The 20,478-nt window shown below is 45.6% G+C and overlaps 1 protein-coding gene across 3 annotated transcripts in view; it reads left to right on the top strand.

The window, feature by feature from the left end:
* The window catches only part of Sh3pxd2b (SH3 and PX domains 2B), a 77,739-nt gene that overhangs the window by 39,461 nt on the left and 17,800 nt on the right, over positions 1 to 20,478 (top strand). For 2 of the 3 annotated variants that reach the window (XM_051180992.1, XM_051180993.1), the window contains exons 1-3: positions 13,249 to 13,344; positions 13,878 to 13,899; positions 17,584 to 17,718. In XM_051180992.1, coding sequence (XP_051036949.1) covers positions 17,610 to 17,718 — 109 coding nt within the window. In that variant the 5' untranslated portion in view covers positions 13,249 to 13,344; positions 13,878 to 13,899; positions 17,584 to 17,609. Of the gene's footprint in view, positions 1 to 2,422; positions 2,500 to 13,248; positions 13,345 to 13,873; positions 13,900 to 17,583; positions 17,719 to 20,478 lie in introns of those variants that run through there. The other variant, XM_051180994.1, reaches the window with a different exon arrangement.

Here is a 20,478-nt window from a genome sequence, read left to right as displayed (position 1 = left end):
GGCCCCAGAAAGCTGAGGGTGGGCGAAAGGATCAATGTGTTCTTAACTAGAGTGTCATGCATGGCCATGCTGCTTTGGGGGACACGGTAATTACTCCTTTGTAAGGTCTACCGAGGGCCAGGCTCTAGGTCTGTTGTAGAGGTGACCTCTAAGGAAAAGCCCTGTTCTCCCAGTTCACAGACTCCAGAGACCCTTGGCTCTGTAAGCTCAGTGTAGGAGGGATTGGTAATAGCCATCTAGTGAGCTCTTCTGCTACAAAGTGTCCCCAGAGGTCCCTTCAAGGCCACACCTTCTTTCCTTGTGTCATCCCTGGGAGACCCTGGAAGCACTGAGTTCTGTGCCTGAGGAGTTCCCACCCTCTCCGCTCCTCCTGGGGTGAAGCCTCAGCATTGACTCTGGCCTCCTTTACTTTCCATGGCTTTGATAAAACACCATGACCAAGCACAAGCCGGAGAATAAAGGGTTTATTGAGTTAAGATGTCCATGTCACAGTTCATCATTGAGGGAAGTCAAGGCAAGAACTGAGGCAAAGACGTGGAGAAATGCTGCTCCTTGACTGCTGGCTCATTCAACCACCTGTGTAGGGCAGACACCGCCCACAGTTGACTGGAGCCTCCCAGATGAATCATTAGTCAAGACAATACCTAACCTTAGGTTTGCCTGCAGACCCATCTTCTTTTTTCTTTTTTTTTCAAAACAGGGTTTCTCTGTGTGGCCCTAGCTGTCCTGGAACTCACTCTGTAGTCAAGCCAGGCTGGCCTCGAATTCACAGAGATGCCTACAGGCCAATCTTGTGGAGACATTTTCTCATCTGTGCTTTCCTCTTAGATGACTCTAGCTTGTGTCAGGTTGACTTAAAAAAAAAAAAAAAAAACTTAACCAAAACAGACTCTATAGCTGGGTGATGGCTTTGAACAAGTCTGTTCCTTGTGCCGTAGGTTGGCAGTAGTGCCATGCTAGTTGTTAATACTTTGAGCCCACTTACTACCTTTACCGAAAGAAGCCTGAATAGTGCTCTCCCTCCCCCCCCCCACATGCAGAAGGGAACTGACACCTATTGAGACCACATTACTTTGGGTTGCGGGTAGAGGATCCTCTCCTGTTTGAGAAGCAGATGAGCCGAAAGCATTAGCTGCCCAGGGCTACTCCACAGCATCACATTCTTTCTTAGTCCTGAGGCCTCACAGGCTTGTGACACTTCAGTGGAGTCTAGCTTACAAGCAGCCCTACCTGCAGTGGCCAGTGAAAATGATGAGGGCTATTTGATTGTCACATTGACTGGGGTTGGGAAGGCCACTGGCTCAATCTGGAGTTGAATTGGAAATGATGGGTTGGGGACAGTCCTGCCCTGGAAAGGATGCCCAGAATCCCATAAAGATGCCTCCCTGTTAGGGCCACCAGCAGAGCCTGTTGCTCCCCACCCCAGTTCCCATGGGGATGGTCCATTGAGGAAAGCAGGTTGTCAGCACTGCCCCCCTCTTCTGTGGGAGGACACGTTTGCGGTTCTAAAAGCAATATGATAGAAACTTTAGGAAAAGCTTAGAGAAAAAACATGATCTGTCATCTGCCACCCAGAAGACGAGGCACTCCAAACCCTTTGGTGCATTATCTCCGAGAGTTTTCTTTTCTTACAAACATGGGTAGATCAGAAAGGTACAGAGTCATTACAGAAATAGCACACAAGTTTAGGAAACCCTTAGACAGGAGCAGAGACATAAATGCTGGAAGGGAAGGGGGCTGAGTTTCCACTCTGAGCTATCCACACAGCTGGAGGGTCTTGGGTTGCACAGGCTCAGCTTGGAAGAGCCCTTCCTGCAGGGGCTTTTCCATATGGTGTCACCCAAATGCAGAAGCGAGAAAGGGGACCTCATGGAAGCAACAGGTAGAGTAGTGGTTACCAGAGCCTGGACAATCGTGAGAATGGTTTTCAGTGGGAGGAGCACAGTATGGAGCCACACCTGACAACTATAGATTGGGGTTTTCAGAATAGCTGGTAGACAGGTTTTGGATATTTCTAACAGGAATGAGGAATGCTGGAAGTGAGTGAGGGCCATGCCAGTCATCCTCACCACTTTGATTCCACATATCATAGTTTTACAATGTGGTCCATAAATATGTATAGTGACTGTGCCATCTACTATGTTGAACCTACTGGTATAGAGATGTGTCAACAAGGCTCTGAGTTCAAGCCTCATGAAACTTTAAAAGCTCTTACCAGTATTCTCCCCAGCCACTGTAGCATCAGAGTTCCAGAGCTCAGCAGCAGAGTTCCAGAGCTCAGCTTGGCATTAGTTACCCAGGCTGTCTCCCAGTGTAGACTGGAAACACTGAGCGCTGCCAGGCCCATCCCAGACAGCCACTCCAGGTGCAGAAGGCAGGCCACTACTTCCTGCCTTGCTGAATGTGTTCTCATCTCCTGCAGGCAAAATCCTCTTCCGCCGCAGCCACATCCGGGACGTGGCTGTCAAACGCCTGATACCAATTGACGAGTACTGTAAGGTAAGCTGAGATGCCAACACCATCTTCCCTCGTGGGTGTTCTGTTTTGTTTTCCTTTCTGAGTGCCAAATGTTCATGGGAGGGTGGGAAACAAAACAAAACAAAACATACAAATTCCCCATGCTACTATGGAATCAACCCTAATCCACTTTCGGCAGCTGTGTGGTGTTGCCCTGGGCATGAATGTTCCAGTCAGCATTCAACCCCTATTATTGATGGAGCAGCTGGCCTCTTACTCCTTCAATGTGCCAACAGGGGGAGGCCTGCCTTTTGGTGACGTTGGACTGAATTGGATTGTATTGGTAGGGAAGGAAGCATGTTTTCATTTCCTTTGGTTTCCCTGTTAGGTGAGCATAGTAAGACCACAGGATGCAGGTGCCACATGTTGTCTCTATAGCCAGAAGTGGAATTGAGAAGGCACTTTCCACTCGGGTGTGCTAGTCAGCAAAGTGCTTGCAACACAAACGTGAAGTGCTGAGGATGGCATTAGGTGCCTGTAATTCTGACCTTGGGAGTGGAGACAGGCAGGTCCTAGGGGCTCCTTGGCCAGCCAGCCAGCAAGTTCTGGGTTCTGTGAGAGATGCTGTCTAAAACCTGAGGTAGAAAGCAGTCGAGAAAGGCACCCAGTACCAACCAGTGGCCTTTATCTGCGCCCATGCACATGTGCACATGTACATATAACATATACCACATACACACAAGAGGGTGGGAAATTCTGCTCACACCAGCTTCAAAAAAAAAAAAAAAAAAAAGCAAAACCCTTAAAAATATACTTAACTGAAAGTACAGGATTTATACACTGAACCCCAAGGCATTGCCAAGCAGAATTCAGTTCTGAGTAAGGCCAGCTGTGGTAGTGATCACCTGTATCTGGGGCAGAAGCAGAACTCTGTGAGTTCAAGGTGAGCTTGATCTACATAGTTCTAGGTAGCCAGAGTTGCGTAGTGAGACCCTATATCACAAACAAACAAACAAACAAAACCTCCTAGCTGAATGGAAAGGCATTCTGTACTCATAAGTTGGAAGACTAGAAATTGAAAAAGCAACCATTCTTTGGAAATTTAATCCAGTGGACTTCATAGTGGTTGCCTTAGTTAAGGTCTCTGTTGTTGTGAGGAGACACCATGACCACCTCAAATCCTTCAAAGGAAAACATTTAATTGTGGTGGCTCACTTACAGTTTCATAGGTTCAGTCCTTTATCATCATGGTGGGGAGCATGGTGGCTTGCAGGCAGACATGGTACCGAAGAGACAGCTGAGAGTCCTACAGGAGAGTCCTACACTGGGTGATACCTGAACATAGGAGACCTCAAAGCCTGCCCCCACAGTGACACACTTCCTCCAACATGGCCATGCCTACTCCAACAAAGCCACATCTTCTAACAGTGCCACTCCCTATAAGATTATGGAGGCAATTGCATTCAAACTACCACAGTAGTGCTGACAAGATCAACTCTGTGTGTGTGTGTGTGTGTGTGTGTGTGTGTGTGTGTGTGTGTGTGTGTGTAAATGCAAAGGACCTTGAAAGACAAGTGTCACTTGGGAAGATCTCTGTGAGTTTTCCTAGACTCCCTACAAAGCTGCAGTAGTCCAGACTCTGTGATACTATCCTAAGGTCCATGCACAGATCAGTGAACAACATTGTGAACATGAATAAATGTTCCAAAATGCCAGGCTAAGTGATACCCATCAAGATGCCAAAACATTTCACAGCGGAACAGTTTTTCATAAACAGATGGGACAACTAGTTACTGCATAGTTCATTGGGGCCACAAATCATCACAGACTTGGGGATTTCAACAGCAGGACTTGGTTTTCTGTCAGTTCTGAAAGCTAAATTTGAGTAGCAGAGTCTCCCAGACTTTATCCTTGGCTTGTAGTTAGCTGTCTGTGACTATGCAAGATGTGTTCTCTTTATATATCTGCACCCTAATCCAAAAGGACACCATTTATATGGCTCAAGGCCCGCCCCTAATGATTCTGTCTAATGTTCAATTATGTCTGTAAAGATCCATCTAAACATATCACTCCTAAGGGGTGAGAGCTTTAACGTATGGACTTGAGGGTGAAAGGAGGACATAGTTTCAGCCCACAGCATCTGTACACATGCAAAAATACATGAACTTGAGCCCTTACCTCATACTTTGTACAAAAATCAACTCAAAAGGGGTCACAGGAGCTTCTGACACATGGAAACCTGAGTTTAGATCCCTAGCACCGGCGTAAAAAGCCAGATGTGACAGTGTCCATCTGTAATCCCTGTGCTGGGGGGAGAAGAGACTCTCGGGCCCAGTGACCATGTAGTTTAACTGAATTGGTGATGTCTAGGTTCAGTCAAACATAGTCTCAAGAAACAAGGTGAGCAGTCAATGTCCAGTTAGACCTGTCACACCCACACACACAAACCTGTGCACATAGGTGTGAGTACACATGTAAAAACATACACAGAGTGGACCAAAGCCCTATATAAAAGAGCCAAAACTGTAAAACTTCCAGAAGAAAATATGGAGGAAATCTTCATAACCCTGGGTTATTAAATGTGACACAAAAATAATAGTCCTTAAAAGATAAATTTGGCCATGTTAGCCATCATCAAATCTATTGACAAACTTCTCTGCTTTAAAAAACAAAAACAAAAAACAAAAAGCTGGGCATAATGGTGTATACCTTTAATCCCAGCACTTGGGAAGAGCTCTGTGAATTTAAGGCTAGCCTGGTCTACAGAGCAAGTTCTAGGACAGCCAGGGCTACATTGAGAAACCCTGTCTAATCGTGGGGCAGTGGTGCCAGATGTTAGTGAGGATCAGGGGAAACTGGAGCCCTCGTCCTGGTAGGACATAAGATGAGAAACCTTGTTGGGAAATAATGGGGTCATTTCTGCAAGGCTGAGATGGAAAGACCACAAAACCCCAGGCCAGCCTGGGTACATAACAAGAACCTTTTTCAACAAACCCTGTGAAACAATCAGCCCTGGGTCTGTCCTAAGAGAAAGTTTATGTCTGCACAGAGTCTTGGATGCTAACATTCCTAGCAACATTAAGTCTTAATAGCCAAATGGGAGGGGTCGTCTACAACTTGATGCTATCAAGCAATTAAATGTGGGTAGATTCTACAACCTAGATGAATCACAGAAACATGATGCTAAGTGAAAGAAACCAGATGCAAAAAGTGACTGATAGAATAAAATGTGGAGGCAGGGTGAGTTCATAAGCACAAAAAGCCAATGAACTGTTTCCTGGACCCTGGGACCGTGGGAGGGAGATGGACTGCAAATTTGATGTTTGGGATGATGGATAGGAAAGTTCTAAAGCTGAATTGTGGGATAAGGCTAGGACTCTGTAATTTACTAAATACTGCTCTGGGCACTTCCAGTGAATAAGTTTATGGCATGCAAATTACACTGTAATAAATCTGAAAACTTTTATACAAAAGGGGTCAGTGTCAGGACAGAGGGGCCCTCTTAGTCAGTCGACATCTAGTAAGGGCTGAAAATCACTCCTGATGGAGTTGTCTGCTCCTGGTCAGACATGACCTTCTTCCAACCCTCCAGTGACTATGCAAGGTGGATTTCCACATTCCTGTTGTGTAGATGAGGAAATGACGCCTCACAGCTACTCATAGTCACAGTGTTGATGGGCTTGCAAGCTGAGCCCAGACTTAGCATCCTGGGTACCAGTTACTGTCTCTGAAGAAATAAAAATGCAAGAGGTTGAAGTAATTGGGCCTGGATTGTGTCGCAGTCATGGTCTGAATGCAGATTGAGAGCACTCCTCCAATGTTCCTGTGATGGACATTTGACTTTCAGGGTAGCAGTTTGCAGGTGGCATAGCCTGAAAGAACTGGGTTTCATACTGGCCTCAAGGGAATCCATTTTTTCAAGAGCTTGCTGTTAGAAAAACCAAGACCATCTAGTGTTCTTGTCCCCTTTTGCATTTCTCTACCATGTTATGACACAGCCAGAGGCTCTGGCCAGCCCCACAATTGTGAGCCAAATAAACCTTCATCTCATCAAGGACCCAGCCTCAGTTGCTTTTGTATTTCAACAGGAAACAGATTAACAAAGGCAGACAAACTCCTCCCCCCTAACTACCGTCTTCAGAAGGGGTGGGAGGCAGGGACAAGCACTTTGCTACTACCTTCCAATTCTCAGCGGAAAGTCCCAGGTCTCAACTATAAAGCCTGAAATTGCCATTTTGGAGGTAACATCCCTTTTGTCCAGGCCCTGCTGGCAAATACTTTAGGTCCTTAGGGTCACCTTGCCCAGCTGGACAGTTCCTGCCTGTACATTTCCCAGAAGCTGCCCTTCCTCTGCCCACACCTTCCCACCTTGTTCTTTCCTTAGCACACCCACGTCTCTCCACCTCCAGCTGCACTCATGCCCGGGGCTTCCACACCTCTGGACATCTTATTTTGAAAAGGGGATTTTAGAACTTGAAGCTATAAGAGTCACCAGCTGCCTACAGCTGCCTGGGTTGCAGGATGACACTGAGATCATGGATTAACCACAAGTAAGAAACTGCTTAGGTTATACGAGCTGAGCCCTGCAACAAATCAGAAGAAACAAAGCCACTACTTTGATATTTTGATTGTCCAGATTCCCTGGGTCAGCATCAAAGGACCTGCCCTCTTGGGGAGGAGATAAAACTGTCCCTTGCATCACAAGATCTGCACTTCAAGATCCTTAAGCTGTTCCTAACATTTAGACATCTGTTAGGGACATTGTGAACTGACTTAAGGCAATGAGATCCATCACACTGAGCTTAATTTTAGTAGAAAATGGAAACCTCCAACAGGTAGAAATAGGCAAGGAAGGACTGTTGGTACCCAAACCTGGCTGCTGGGTGTGTAGTAAAATACAAGAAAGTGCTCTGCCAGGCCTAGTGTCAAGCCACCATCCTTCACAAAATTATCACCAGATAGAAAAATCTACTGGAAACAAATTGAGACCCCAGAAACAGACCCCTGCAGGTTGGGCAGGTTGGGCGTGACAGAGACAACTTTTTGGATCACTGGGAAATACTGGATTCCCAGATGAAGGGTCTCCAACTGGGGATAGGAATGCGGAGGATAACTAACAGCAACCTCACAGCACAGGGGGACCATTTCCAGGAGATTAAAGTCAGTCATCACTATAAAGATCTTTTTTTATTTAATTTTATATAACAAAGTCCAATTAAATGAAAACAAACATTTATACACAATATTTGGGAATTTGGGTGTCGTTCTTTCCAAACTACTTCCTGCTGGTAAGGGGCGCTGTCATGGGGGATTCGAAGAAGATTCAGATATCCTGGCTGTAGTCTGTAGGGCTGTTTTGTCTAGCTGTTTTGAATGTAGGATCATCTTGTACTATGTTTCAGGCGGTCTGGCGTGATCAAACCGCCACTATAAAGATCTTAGAAAATAAAATAGTTTCCCATCTCTAGGCATGGAGGGATTTCTTTTTCTTTTTTCTTTTTATTAATTTATTTTTTTACATTCCAATCCCAGTTCCCCCTCCCTCCCTCCTCTCCTCCTGCTTCCCTCACTCCCCCCACCATCTCCCATCTGCTCCTCACAGAGGCCTCCCCTAGGAAGTCTCCTGAGTCTGTCCCATCATCTCATTGAGGCAAGACCAAGGTGCCTCTCCACCCCCACACTCCTGTGTCTAGGCTGGGCACGGTGTCTCTCCATATAGAGTGGGCTCCACTAAGTCAGTTTGTGCATTAGAATTAGAGCTTGGACCCACTGCCAGTGGCATCATATATTGTCCCAGTGACACCATTGTCACCTATATTAAAGGAGTATAGTTCAGTCTTATGCAGATTCCCCATTTGTCAGACCTGAGTCAGTGATCTCTCACTAGCTTGGGTCAGCTGATTCTGTGGGTTTCCGCATCATGGTCTAGACTCCTTTGTTCATATTATTGCTTCTCCCTCACTTCAGTTGTACTCCAGGAGTTTGGCCCAACAGTTAATTGTGGATTTCTGCATCTGCTTCCATCTGTCTCTGGAAGAGGGTTCTAGCTTCTCTGGGGTTGTGAATTGTAAGCTGGGTATATTTTGCTTTATGTCTGGTATCCACTTATAAGTGAGTACATACTATATTTGTCTTTCTGGGCTTGGGTTTCCTTGCTCAGGATGTTTTGTTTTGTTTTGTTTCCTAGTTCTGTCCATTTGCCTGCAAATTTTAGGATGTCATTGTCTTTTACTGCTGAGTAGTAAATGTACCACTTTTTAATTTATTATTATTATTATTATTATTATTATTATTATTATGCATGGAGGGGGATTTTTAAAGACAAAATGTACTGATCACAAATAAGATGTATTTATTTGGCCACAGTTCATCTAAGAACTTCTGTCTATAAAAAGACACAGTGAAAACACGACTCCTGAACCTGTCTCAATGATGAGCTTGTATTGTCACACAGCCTTATAAACAGCCATTCAGCTTGCTCTGGGGCTCGTTGAAATACCAGCTGTCTATCTGGCAGCACTTGGCATGAGCGACTGACTGCCCAGAACAGATGCAGAAAGTTCTAGGGGCAGACCAGCTAAACCCAGTTATAAAACCCTCAAGAAGAGGCTCAGCCCCTGGGCACGATTGTGAAGGATGTATGTGAGACATGGCCTCACTGGCTTCTGTTCACACGGGGCCAGAGCGTCAGAATATCTCTAGAACACATCTCACTTCTCCAATAGAGAAAAAAAATCATTTCTAACAATGGTAATGCTGATGACTGCAGACTGTGGGGTTTATCCAAGACAGACATGGCTGACATCTTGAAGGACTCTTTTCTAAAATGAACTGGGTTTTGTTGGGAATTTGGTACCAGGGATTTTGTTTGTTTGTTTAGTTGGTTTGATTTGTTTGTTTGTTTGTTTTCTGAGACTGTCTCACTGTATAGCTCTGGTTGTAGTGGAACTCACCATGTAGACTAAGCTGGTCTCGAACTCACAGAAATCTGCCTGCCTCTGCCTCCCAAGTGCTGGGATTAAAGGTGTGCACCACTAGGACCTGCTGGTACTGAGGATTGATTCCAGGGTCTCATAGATACCAAGCTAGCAAATGCTCTGTACTGAACTATACCTCTAGCCCCAGGACATCTGAGTACAACCCTGTCTAGCTCATTTCCTGTTGCTATAGCAGAATATCTGAGACTGGATATCTAATAAGGAAAACGGGTTTCTTTTGGCTCATAGTTCTGGAAGCTGGGAAGTTGTTGTGTGTGGTGCCAGCAAGAGCTTCTTAAGCATTCCCAACTCATGATGGAAAACAAAAGAGCAAAATGTGTCAGAAAGGCTTGATTTATAGCAGTTCATTGTCCTTCCAGAGCAAAGCCTCACTAACTAGAGAAAGTGTTAGTTATTCTTGAGAGTACTGCTGAAGAGCCTGTTGCTGACACAAACTGGGTAGATGTAAGGTGTCCATACAGCAGGGCATGGCACAATTCAACTGGCATACCATTTCAACTCCCTGATGTGGTTCAGCACAGGACTTCAGAGGAAAGACCCACAGCCAGCCCAGGGCAAGGTGGAAGGATGACCACTCGTTGCACAGAATTAGAAAAAGGAAATGCATCTGAGTGGAAGGTGGAGCAGAAGAGTATGGTCCTTCTCCCTGGCAAAGGTCCCTCCTGGTGCCAGATGCAGAGTAGGAGATGCTTTGTGGCAAATTAAAATGATCAACAAGGAGCTGGAGAGATATCAGTAGTTAAGAGCACTGTCTGCTCTTCCAGAGGACCTGGGTTCAATTCTAAGCACCCACATGGCAGCTCACAACTGTCTATAACTCCAGTACCAGGGTACCTGACACCCATGGCAAAACACCAAAGTGCATTAAAAATAAATAGATAGATAGGCAGATAGATAGATAGATAGATAGATAGATAGATAGATAGATAGAAAGAAAGAAAGAAAGCAAGCTCATTGGGACTGAGGTGAAATTCAGCAATAGAACACTTCCTAGTGTGAACCCTGGGTCCCATCCCCAACACTATTATCCTCTAAAAAAATGGAGCCAGCAGCCCACCTGTTCATGGATGGATGAGGGAAATGCAATGCACATGGACAATAGTTTGTTATTTAGCCCAAAGAAATACTGACATGTGCTTCAATAAGCATGACCCTTGAATGGGTGAGCATGCTCTAAGATACTAGCTGGACATGAAGGGGCAAATGCTATCTGGTCCCACCTAGGAGGCACCTAGAAGAAAAATTCAAAAGGACAGAGAGTAGATGATAACAAACATCGTAACCCAACAAATCACCAGAAGCCACCCAGCCACCCCACCACTTGGGAATGTGGGTCCTCATGTTCTCTAGACTGCTTGTTGTCTGGGGGTGATGGCATCTTTAGAGGACCTGAGAAAATTGAGGTAATGGTAAAGTCCTGGGAAAACTAGCTATATAACATGTGTTGTCCAGTCTCTGTGCAATGGGAAAGTACAGGCTTATCTGCTGTTCTGGCTAGAATAGTCTGTGAGACTGGAACATCTCAGCCAGCAGTGTTGAAGCTGCTCTGGATGCAGAAGTCTGAGGAAGCTGTAACAGAGGCACCATTTTCACTGGTGTCTGGTTCCCTTGCTCAGAAAACACACAAACTTTCAAAGGAAGCATACATATCTGCATTAACACAAATATGGACTGTTTGTTGTATACAAGCCAGCCAAAGATGATTTTTTTGTTGTTGTTTTATGTTTAAGCAGGTAAAATATACATCACCTGTATTGTAGTTTGTCTAGGTTTATCTTTTTATGTCTGTAACCAGAATTTTCAAGGGATCTCTCCTGATCAAACTTGATCTCCATCAACTTTGAATGAATCCACAGCTTTTTGTTGTCTGTGGAAACAAAAGCATAACCTCCTCCCCAATGCAATACATTTACTGACCTCCATTTTAAAGATAAGGCATCCCTAAAGTATCTAGGCTGGTTTAATACAGCATTCCCTCTTAAAGTCCCATGCCTCTCAGCAGCTATCATTTGCTTGTCAGCAATCAAAAAAATTAGTTAACAAGGCACCATACAGGATCCAGACTCTCTGTGTATTTTCCATCTTTACGTGGCTTACTCTTTTTATATTATTTTATTCTCTCTTTAAAGACTTTATTATTTGTAAACTTTTTAATTTGACTCTCTATACCCATTTTCTTTTCTTTTAAGCCTACACACATTTTTTAAACACACTGTAACCTGCTTAGAGTTTTTCCTCCATCTGGATCTGTCTTTACTGAGCACCTATACATGGGGCAGCAGGTAGCTGTGCCTCTGTACAACAAGCACCGGCCCATCTCAGAGACTGCAGGACTAGAAAGTCTTTTTTTTTTTTTTAGCTTTCTTGGGCCCTGTTTGGATATTTGAGCCACCACATTGGACACTATATGTAGATGGATTTTTTTTTCCCTTTGGGCCACCAGCTCACAAAAAAAAAAAAAAAAAAAAAAAAAAAAAAGACACGGAGACTTACTAATTTTGAAAGCACATTCTATATCTAAGGCTTGTCACATTGGCTCATATAGCTTAAATTATCCCATTTCTATTAATCTGTGTTTTGCCTAGTGGCTTTGGTGGTGGGAGTTCAAGACAAAGTTTCTCTGTGTAACAGCTCTGTAGACCAGGCTGGCCTTGAACACACAGAGATCCGCCTACTTCTGCCTCCCAAGTGCTGAGAACAAAGGTGTGCACCACCACCATCCAGTGCATCATGGCTTTTTACCTGTCCTCCATCGTCAACCTCCTGTTTGCTCTCTGTGTCCTTTGGTGTCTCTCTTGTGCCTAGATTCATCACCCCCTTTTCTCTCTCTGTCTGAAAGTCCTGCCTGATCTCTTCCTGCCTAGCTATTGACAATTCAGCGCTTTATTAAACCAATCAGAAGACATCTTGGCAAAGACACACCTTCACAGTGTACAAAAAGATGATTCCCCTATACCCTACACATTTACTATGGCTGCGATAACAGGAGCCTGAGCTAGCTCTACCATGAGCTTTCTGCACCTCCATCTTCCTGGTCCAGGACCTGCTCTATGAGAGGAGGGGACCTTAACTAAATGTAGAATTGTGGTGTTCTTTCAGTGTGATGCCTCCTCGGTGATGAGCACTTGGCAAAGAAGATACCTGTTAAATTCTCAAATGACTCCTTGTTTGTAGATCAGCAGACAGAACAAATGCCTATGGCCTCCTTTGTACCTACCTTACTTCATGCAGCCTGACTGTAGATGTAGCCAGGCTCCGTTATAACCCACCTGAGCCACTCTGCCAGATGGCTAGGAACCTGTATCCAAATCATTGGGATTTATAGCTTCAGCTTGGGAAATTCAGACATGTGTTGAACACATTCAGATGTTCTCCAGTGATGTGGTAAAGATGGTATACAGAAGAAAATGGTAGGTAAAGATGAAATTAATGGAGTTCACACTGTTAGTAAAAGCATCGCTCTCCAAAATAGCATGTACAGTATGGGCTAGATTGTGTAAGTATGAACATTTAATGTTTCCACATATGCCAGCAGAATGTATTATCTCCGTACATCTTGGAGAATGCATGTGCTTATGTGTGTGTTCTCCAAGCCAAAGACATCAGCATCACCAGGAAGTTTGTTAAAATGCTTGGTCTCAGGCCTCACCACAGGCCTGCTAAATCAAAAGCTCTGGTGGGCCCCTGTCTATGTTTTAGGAATACCCCCGTGTGATCCTAGTGCCTGTCTGAATTTAAGAACAGCTGGTGACAGCATTCTCCTTCCTCGGGCTCACCCATGTCTCTGCTCTAGGCCCTGATCCAGCTGCCTCCCTACATCTCTCAATGTGATGAGGTGCTGCAGTTTTTTGAAACAAGACCTGAAGACCTGAATCCTCCCAAAGAGTAAGTTGGTCTGTGGACTTACCCAAGTGACACCTCCCTCCCTCCTCCCCTCCTGTTGTCCTTTCAGACCCACAGGGACCTAAAGTCAGCAAAGTAAAAACTAAGCCAGAATTCATTGCCTTGGCCCCTGCAGGGTCTCACTGCCTGCAGCCTGTGTAGTCACTGTACCTGAGCTAAGGATGGTCCAAGGATGGTCCCATTTAAGAGGCAACGGAACCTGGCTAAGTGTCCCTAACCCACAGCTCTTCTACACCACCACCACCAAGCTTGCCAAAGAGTGTGATGGCTAGGCAGACTGAGACTCTTTCCTAGGATCTCCACTCTTCCAAATGCATAGAAAACTTGGTCCGAGGATCTAAAACAGATAAAGGCAGAATTCAAAGAGGGAGTCTTTCTTAGAAGAAGTCTGGGTTCCTGTGGTGGACTTGAATTCACTGAGAATGCTGTGGGTGGAGACTGTCACCATCCTAATAGGATCATCTCACTACAAACAAGGACTGACTGGCTCTCTCTCACCCCTCTCTCCTACACAGGGAGCATATTGGGAAGAAGAAATCGGGTAAGCATATATTCCATTCTCTTCTTTTCATTCCTGTCATGTTCCCTTGTTGGGTTACATGCTGGGGACACAACAATGCAGATGAATGGTAGATGGATGGGTGGATAGACAGAGGGATAAAAGGACAGATGGATGGTAATCAGGTATGTAGTTGGATGCATTGTGGATGGAGATGATGGATGGATGGATGCATGGATGGATGGATGCATGGATGGGCTGATGATTGAAGAAGGATTTGGGGCTATTTTATCCCTTGATAAAACTACTATGGAGAGGATGAGGTGAGAGTGCCTGTGGCATGGGAAGACAGACGCCTTCCTAACCGTGCTGCAGAGGGTTCTATGCCTCTGTTCCACTTTGTACAAAGCAATGTGGACACTCAGACCTTTCCCCAGGGCTGGGAGGGGTGAGATGATAGAGTCCCTGAATCACAGGGACTAAAGTTGAGCTTTCCAAAGAGAGAAGGGAATTTCAGGCTGAGAGGACACCAAGCATCGAGGCAGGGAGGTGAAGTCTACCGCAGACAACCTCAGCTCTGGCTGGCCTCTAAGCCCTTCAGACCACTGCCCTGGGCAGAGCTTTGTGCCTGTCACACAAGCCTTGCTGGGCTCCCTTCTCACACGATAGGCTTTCCTCAGACAGCCATGCTATTCTTAGGATGATGTCACTCTTATAGCAGAGGTCATGAGAAAGAGAGGTGGGGGCAATGGTTCCCACAGGCTGTGCATTCTAAAGACAACGTCAGCAACCCTACTCTTCTTACTGCCCATGCTCCCTCCTGCTGGCAGCCTCAGCTGGGCTTCAGAACTTCCAGGATCCTGCCCTCCTTGAACCCCAGAATGTTTGAGGGGCTCCATGAGGAGGCACAGGCAGAGATTCCGTAAGTGAAAACTGAGGACATTACCTCAGTTTACTCATGTGTGACATCCAGGCCTGGGGTGTGGCTCAATGGTAGAATAGTTGCCTAACATGTGCAAGGCCCTGGATTCCATTCAAGTGCGCGCGCGCGCGCGCACACACACACACACACACACACACACACACACAGAAGAGAGAGAGAGAGAGAGAGAGAGAGAGAGAGAGAGAGAGAGAATAATTAATGTGTTTTACTGGATTGTCAGGTAGTCTATAGTAGTATGTGTAAGGCACTTTTAGTAGTGTCTAACTGATGCTGTTTGATTATCACTCAAGCGTGTAGATGTCTCTGGGAGAAGGTCCACATTTTAAGCTATGGTCTCCTTTTCCTGCTGGGAGCAGGGGGGATCAGCTTTACAGGCATCTAGGCTGATCATGGCGGAAAGTGAGGACTCTTTACTTGAGGCACAGCTTCTGGAATCAGCCAGGGCCCCTTTTGCTCACTAACTGTGTCTGGCTCTCCTTTGGGGTTTAGTGGGTACTGGCCACAGCCATGGCATCCTGCTAAAGCTGCAAACGGCCCTCGGCCCAGGATAATGATACATTTCTTTTCTTAGCAAGATCAGAGAGCAGCTGCCACTGGGCTCAGAGTTTCTGGCTTTGAGTATGCAGAGACTCCCCTAGAAGGAGCCAGAGAGAAGGAGGGGAGAGAGGGAGGAGGCAGCTCTGGTTGGCAAAAATAAGTGTCCGGTGGAACAGGCTTGATGAGGGGACCTGTCTGGAAAAGAGAGCCCAGGCTCTAATTTGTGGTGGCCGTGGTTGACATCACTCACCTGCAATGATGGGGCTCAAGTTTATTTATAGCCCTACTGGCTGGAACGTGGCACCTTCTGAATTCAGACTCCAAACCCTCAATGGGCTCCTTATTTATCTGACCGGTGGACACTACCTTGATTTTAGAGCCAGCCTTCTTGATTGAATTTTAAAGAGATTCGAATTAAAAACAGAAAACATCTACATTTTCTATGACAAACTCTGGATGGGAGAAGGCTTGTCTGTCCCTAGAACTGCCCAGTCACAGCCAGCTGGCTCTTGTAGTCTTGACTCATGTGGCCTCAAATTCTGCTTATCCCATGGCGACTGGGGTGGGGGGTGGGGGCATCTCACCACAGTTGAGCAGGTCATCTGATGCTTGCAAGAGCTTATTTACAGATTCTTCCAGCAAGCCTTGCAATTTAGTGAACTTATGGAAGGAAAAAAAAATCTTAGTTTGGCATTACTCATCACTTTAAAAATTCAAGATGTCATCAGAAAGAAAAAACACCTAACTCAAAAATTTATCTGAGAGTAGGCACTGTGTGGCTTGAAAATACTTTTAGCATTAATGACAAGAATAACCCTTCTGCTGTCAATTCCTTATGGGCTGTGTGATATAGCCTTGGAATCCTTTATTTCATCCTTGGCAACTTCTAAATTCTATCTGCCTCGGATATTCCTGGCACCATTCATAATAGGGCTTAGTTGCAATATGAATGGTCTGAAGCCTCATTTAAAGCCCCAGTCTAATCACATGTTACTATTCCTCCTCCTCCTCTTCCTCCGCCTCCTCCCCCACCCCCCATTAACCTCTTTTCTGACAACTTCATACCCTCAGTCTGGAGCACTTTCTCCCTTGCTAGCCTCCACCTCTCTCTACATTGACAGCCAGAGTCACTTGTCCAGGTGTAAACTTTGCCATTCCCTTCATAGAACTTTTTTTAAAAGATGTATTTATTTATTTTATGTAAAAGAGTACTCTATCTGCAGGAAGGACTTTATGCCAGAAGAGGTCATCAGATCCCACTATAGATGGTTGTGAGCCACCATGTGGTTGCTGGGAATTAAACTCAGGACCTCTAGAAGAATAGCCAGTGCTCTTAACCGGTGAGCCATCTTCTGGCTCCCCTTTCACACAACTCTTACCCTGCTCTTTGGGATTCACAAATCCAAACTGCTCCCTCACCTCGGAGCACCACTTTCCTCAGGCGCTCCTCTCAGGGCAGTGCCTTCCTTCTGACCGAAGGCCTCCCAGCCTCAGCCTGTTCCTCAAGGTCCCCGGCTTCCCCATGCTGGAAGAACTCCACCTACCTGCTCCAGTCCTCCCCGGCTCCCAGGACACCTCCCTTCATGAGCCTCCACATTCTGTCACTCCTTGAGAAGTCTTACTGACCACTCATTTGGTACACCTTTGCCTTGCCTGTCCACTCTCTATCCTGCCGCGCTGAATATCTCCAGGCTGATAATTCTGTGATTTGATCTCGTGTGTGTGTGTGTGTGTGTGTGTGTGTGTGTGTGTGTGTGTGTGTGTGTACATATGTATGTGTAAATGTTTACTTACCACATGTCTATCTCCCCTATTAGTTAAGATTGGTAGTCATCATTTCCTCCAGTTTTGTGCCTGTGGTCCCCAACAAAATATGTAGTGCATCACTGGAGACTAATGAGTTCACAGGTGAGGAATTTAGGATGAAGCTGGGTGATGAAGACTGGCAGGATGGTGACCTCAACTTTTAAACCATCCTCTTGAGTCACCCCTCCCTTAAGCAACCAGCTTCTGGGCATGTGCCACATCTTACTCACTTGGAACCCAAGTGCTCTTGGTAAACTTTGGTGGCTGAGTAAGTAAGTGAATGAGAGGATGCAAGGATGGAGAGTCAGGGCACGATAAATCCTGTAACAAAGATTTTTCTTTGCTTAGAAAGCCCCCTGACCCAACCTTCCCCCTGCTTTCTGCTCCTCCGTACATGGGCAGGAGCTAATGGGGTACCTGATAGCTTTTGCTGTTCACAGGGAGTGACCTGACCTCGGTGGACCCCATGGTCCTGGAGCAGTATGTGGTAGTGGCAGATTATCAGAAGCAGGAGAGCTCAGAGATCAGCCTCAGTGTGGGCCAAGTGGTGGACATCATTGAGAAGAACGAGTCAGGTGAGGACCTGCCTGGACTACCTCCCTCACTTGCACCCTGCTCCATCGCCAAGCCCCACAAACCAGAAGCATGTACAAACTCCAAAACACATAAGCAAACCAACCTGGCTTGGCTCCCCCGAACCACTGAGAGCTTGTAGCAACTAAGTCAGCAGCCAGTTGTTCTGACATTCATAACCATAAACATTCCTTCTGGTTTTCAAGTACAGAGTTGAGTGTTTCGTTGAGAATTTTCTTGTTGATTTCCCTTGGGAGTCCTCTAGAAGGCTGCAGATCTGAGATGGCACACTCCTGTATTCCAGCACTTGTAGAGATGAGAGACCCTCAAGTTCTAGGTTATCTTGGACTGCATAGACTGTATCTCCAAAAAAAAAGAAAAAGAAAGAAAGAAAAGAAACTGTTCAGAGAGGATGGGCATCCACCTATCTCCTCAACCCACCTGTCATCCCAGAACCACTGGTCACATCCAGTGGTGGGGTGATTGAGACAGAGGGCCTGGATTCTACACTGCACATCAGTCCAGGTTGATCTATGCCTTTGGCCACCAATTTTGTCATCCACAAAACACAGAAAACTGTCAAAAGAGCTGTTGAAAGAGTAAATGATCTACTGTAGAGAGTGCTTCAACCGGAACTTGGCACACAGCATGTGCTCCAGAAATGCATGCTTCCTTCCCTTTTCTTCCTCCCTTAGCTGCATAGCGGCCATTACACCATGCAGAAAAAGTAGGGAGTGAGCACCCACCCTCCCCCAACTGGGTTCCCAGTAGCTAGGAGCTAAGCTCTATGATTGTATGATGGCTAGTTAAGTCCATGTAACTGTGGAAGGAAGGTGTTTCCAGCATCCTTCAAGTTACCATTACCCACATTAATCATGAGACTGGTGTTAGACAATCAGACCCTACTGTGCAATCTAGGAATAGTCCCTGCTTCCAAGAATACAGGAAGATGATGTTTCCGGCATCCTCCAGGTCATGTCACCATTAGTCATGAGGCTAGCATTAGCCAACCAGACCTCTAAATTATGCAGTCTAGAAATCATTATCACCTTTGATGACCTGGAAGGAAGGACCGCTACAACACCATCTCAGTGTCCCATGCTCTAACTCTTCCAAGGCCACGCCCGTGGTTGTAAAAGATAAGAGGATATCTCCCACAATGAGCAGCACTCATTTCTTCAGTGGACACCTAAGATCCTTTAATCCAATTCTGTTCTGACCCTGCAAATCTCAGGGTAGCGCTGGATTCCATAGGCTCAGGCTATCCCTCATTGCCTTAGCCAGGTACAAACCTAGTTACTCTGCCTGCATTTCCTACAGCTGGCTATCAAGCATGCTTCACACAGCCCCCCTTTGTCTCCATTAAGTGGCTTTTAAGACCAAGAGAAACATACTTGTAGGGTCATTGTCAAGGATGCTCAAAAGAATATAGGCAAAGGAACGCATGGACAAGTGGTAGGAGAAACATTTCAATTACACACCTTCTATGGATGCTGCCTTCCAAGAACGTCTGTGCTCAGCAAGCTCTTCAAACCCCCAGAGTTCTCAGAGATCTCACTGAAGAGGCACAATTGGCAGCTGTGTTGACCTGTGGTTGAATAAAAAGGGTCAGATCAAATGCTAATAGATACTGGGGAAACCAGCCAGGCTGCTCATCCAGACTCTTGTTGGCCTCTGTGTTGTATAGGGTAGGAACTCTTCCAAAATGGAAATTTTATAATCTATTATCAAAGTAGGTCAGATCATTTAATTTCTTTGTAGCCAGGAACTCCAAGGTGAAAAAAGATTAGAGCCTATTTTTAGCTTCTATGACTTCCCTTGGGGGAGGGAAATCTTCACTTCCATGCCTGCATCAGGCAGAAAAAACAAATGTAAGGGGCAGGCAAGAAATGCCAGAGAGAGTGTGTGTCCCAATCTTCTGAGGCCTACAGTGCCCCAATAGTATTCTAGCTGCTTAAGTCTCGAAAGCTACAGGAATAGTGACCCATGGATGGAAACTGAAAAACACACATCATCTCACAACAATCCTTGTGCTATAGCTGGATGAACCAGACTCCAAGTGAATGCAGGCTGTAGAGCTGGAGTTCCACTGTTCCTAACTCTGTGGTTTTCTAGTTCCCAAGAGATGTATGAAGGTTGTATGGCAAGGAGATAGATACCAAGGGACACAAAAGGAAGCAGTGCCCATCCCTAAGCCACCAGGATGGGTTGCTAGGAAGGATGTGAAGAAGAAACATATATTGGACAGATAATGCTCCGTCCCTTATATAAACAGACTGAGGGTTTACTTTTGACCTGTACACAACCTCCAAATACTATACATCCTCTCTAGGTGGCATTATGCTTCATATAATGTAGTTACCACATTTACTGTTTGTTTAGAGCAGAGGTTCTCAACCTGTGAGTCGTGACCCCTTTTGGGGTCACATATCAGATGTCCTGCAATCAGATATTTATACTACAGTTCATAACAGTTATGAAGTAGCAATGAAAATAATTTTATGGTCGGGGTGGTCACCACAACATGAAGAACTGTATTAAAGAGTTGCAGCATTAGGAAGGTAGAGAACCACTGGTTTAGGGTGTAATGTTAAGGGTCTGTGTATGTTTTTTCATGGTTGGTAAACACAAATATAAAAACCAGTTACTGAGGGATTAGAACATGGCATCTTTAGGTGGAGGCCATGGGCCCACAACAGCCCTTCCTCAGAGAGCACGTGGTGTGAGTGCAAAGCCTGTTGAGCAGTCAGTCCTGTGGCCAG

This window comes from Phodopus roborovskii, unplaced genomic scaffold (assembly GCF_943737965.1).
Source record: "Phodopus roborovskii unplaced genomic scaffold, PHOROB, whole genome shotgun sequence".
NCBI lineage: Eukaryota > Metazoa > Chordata > Mammalia > Rodentia > Cricetidae > Phodopus > Phodopus roborovskii.
The sequence above is the reverse complement of the archived record's forward strand: the minus strand, read 5'-3'. Positions and strand labels throughout refer to the sequence as shown.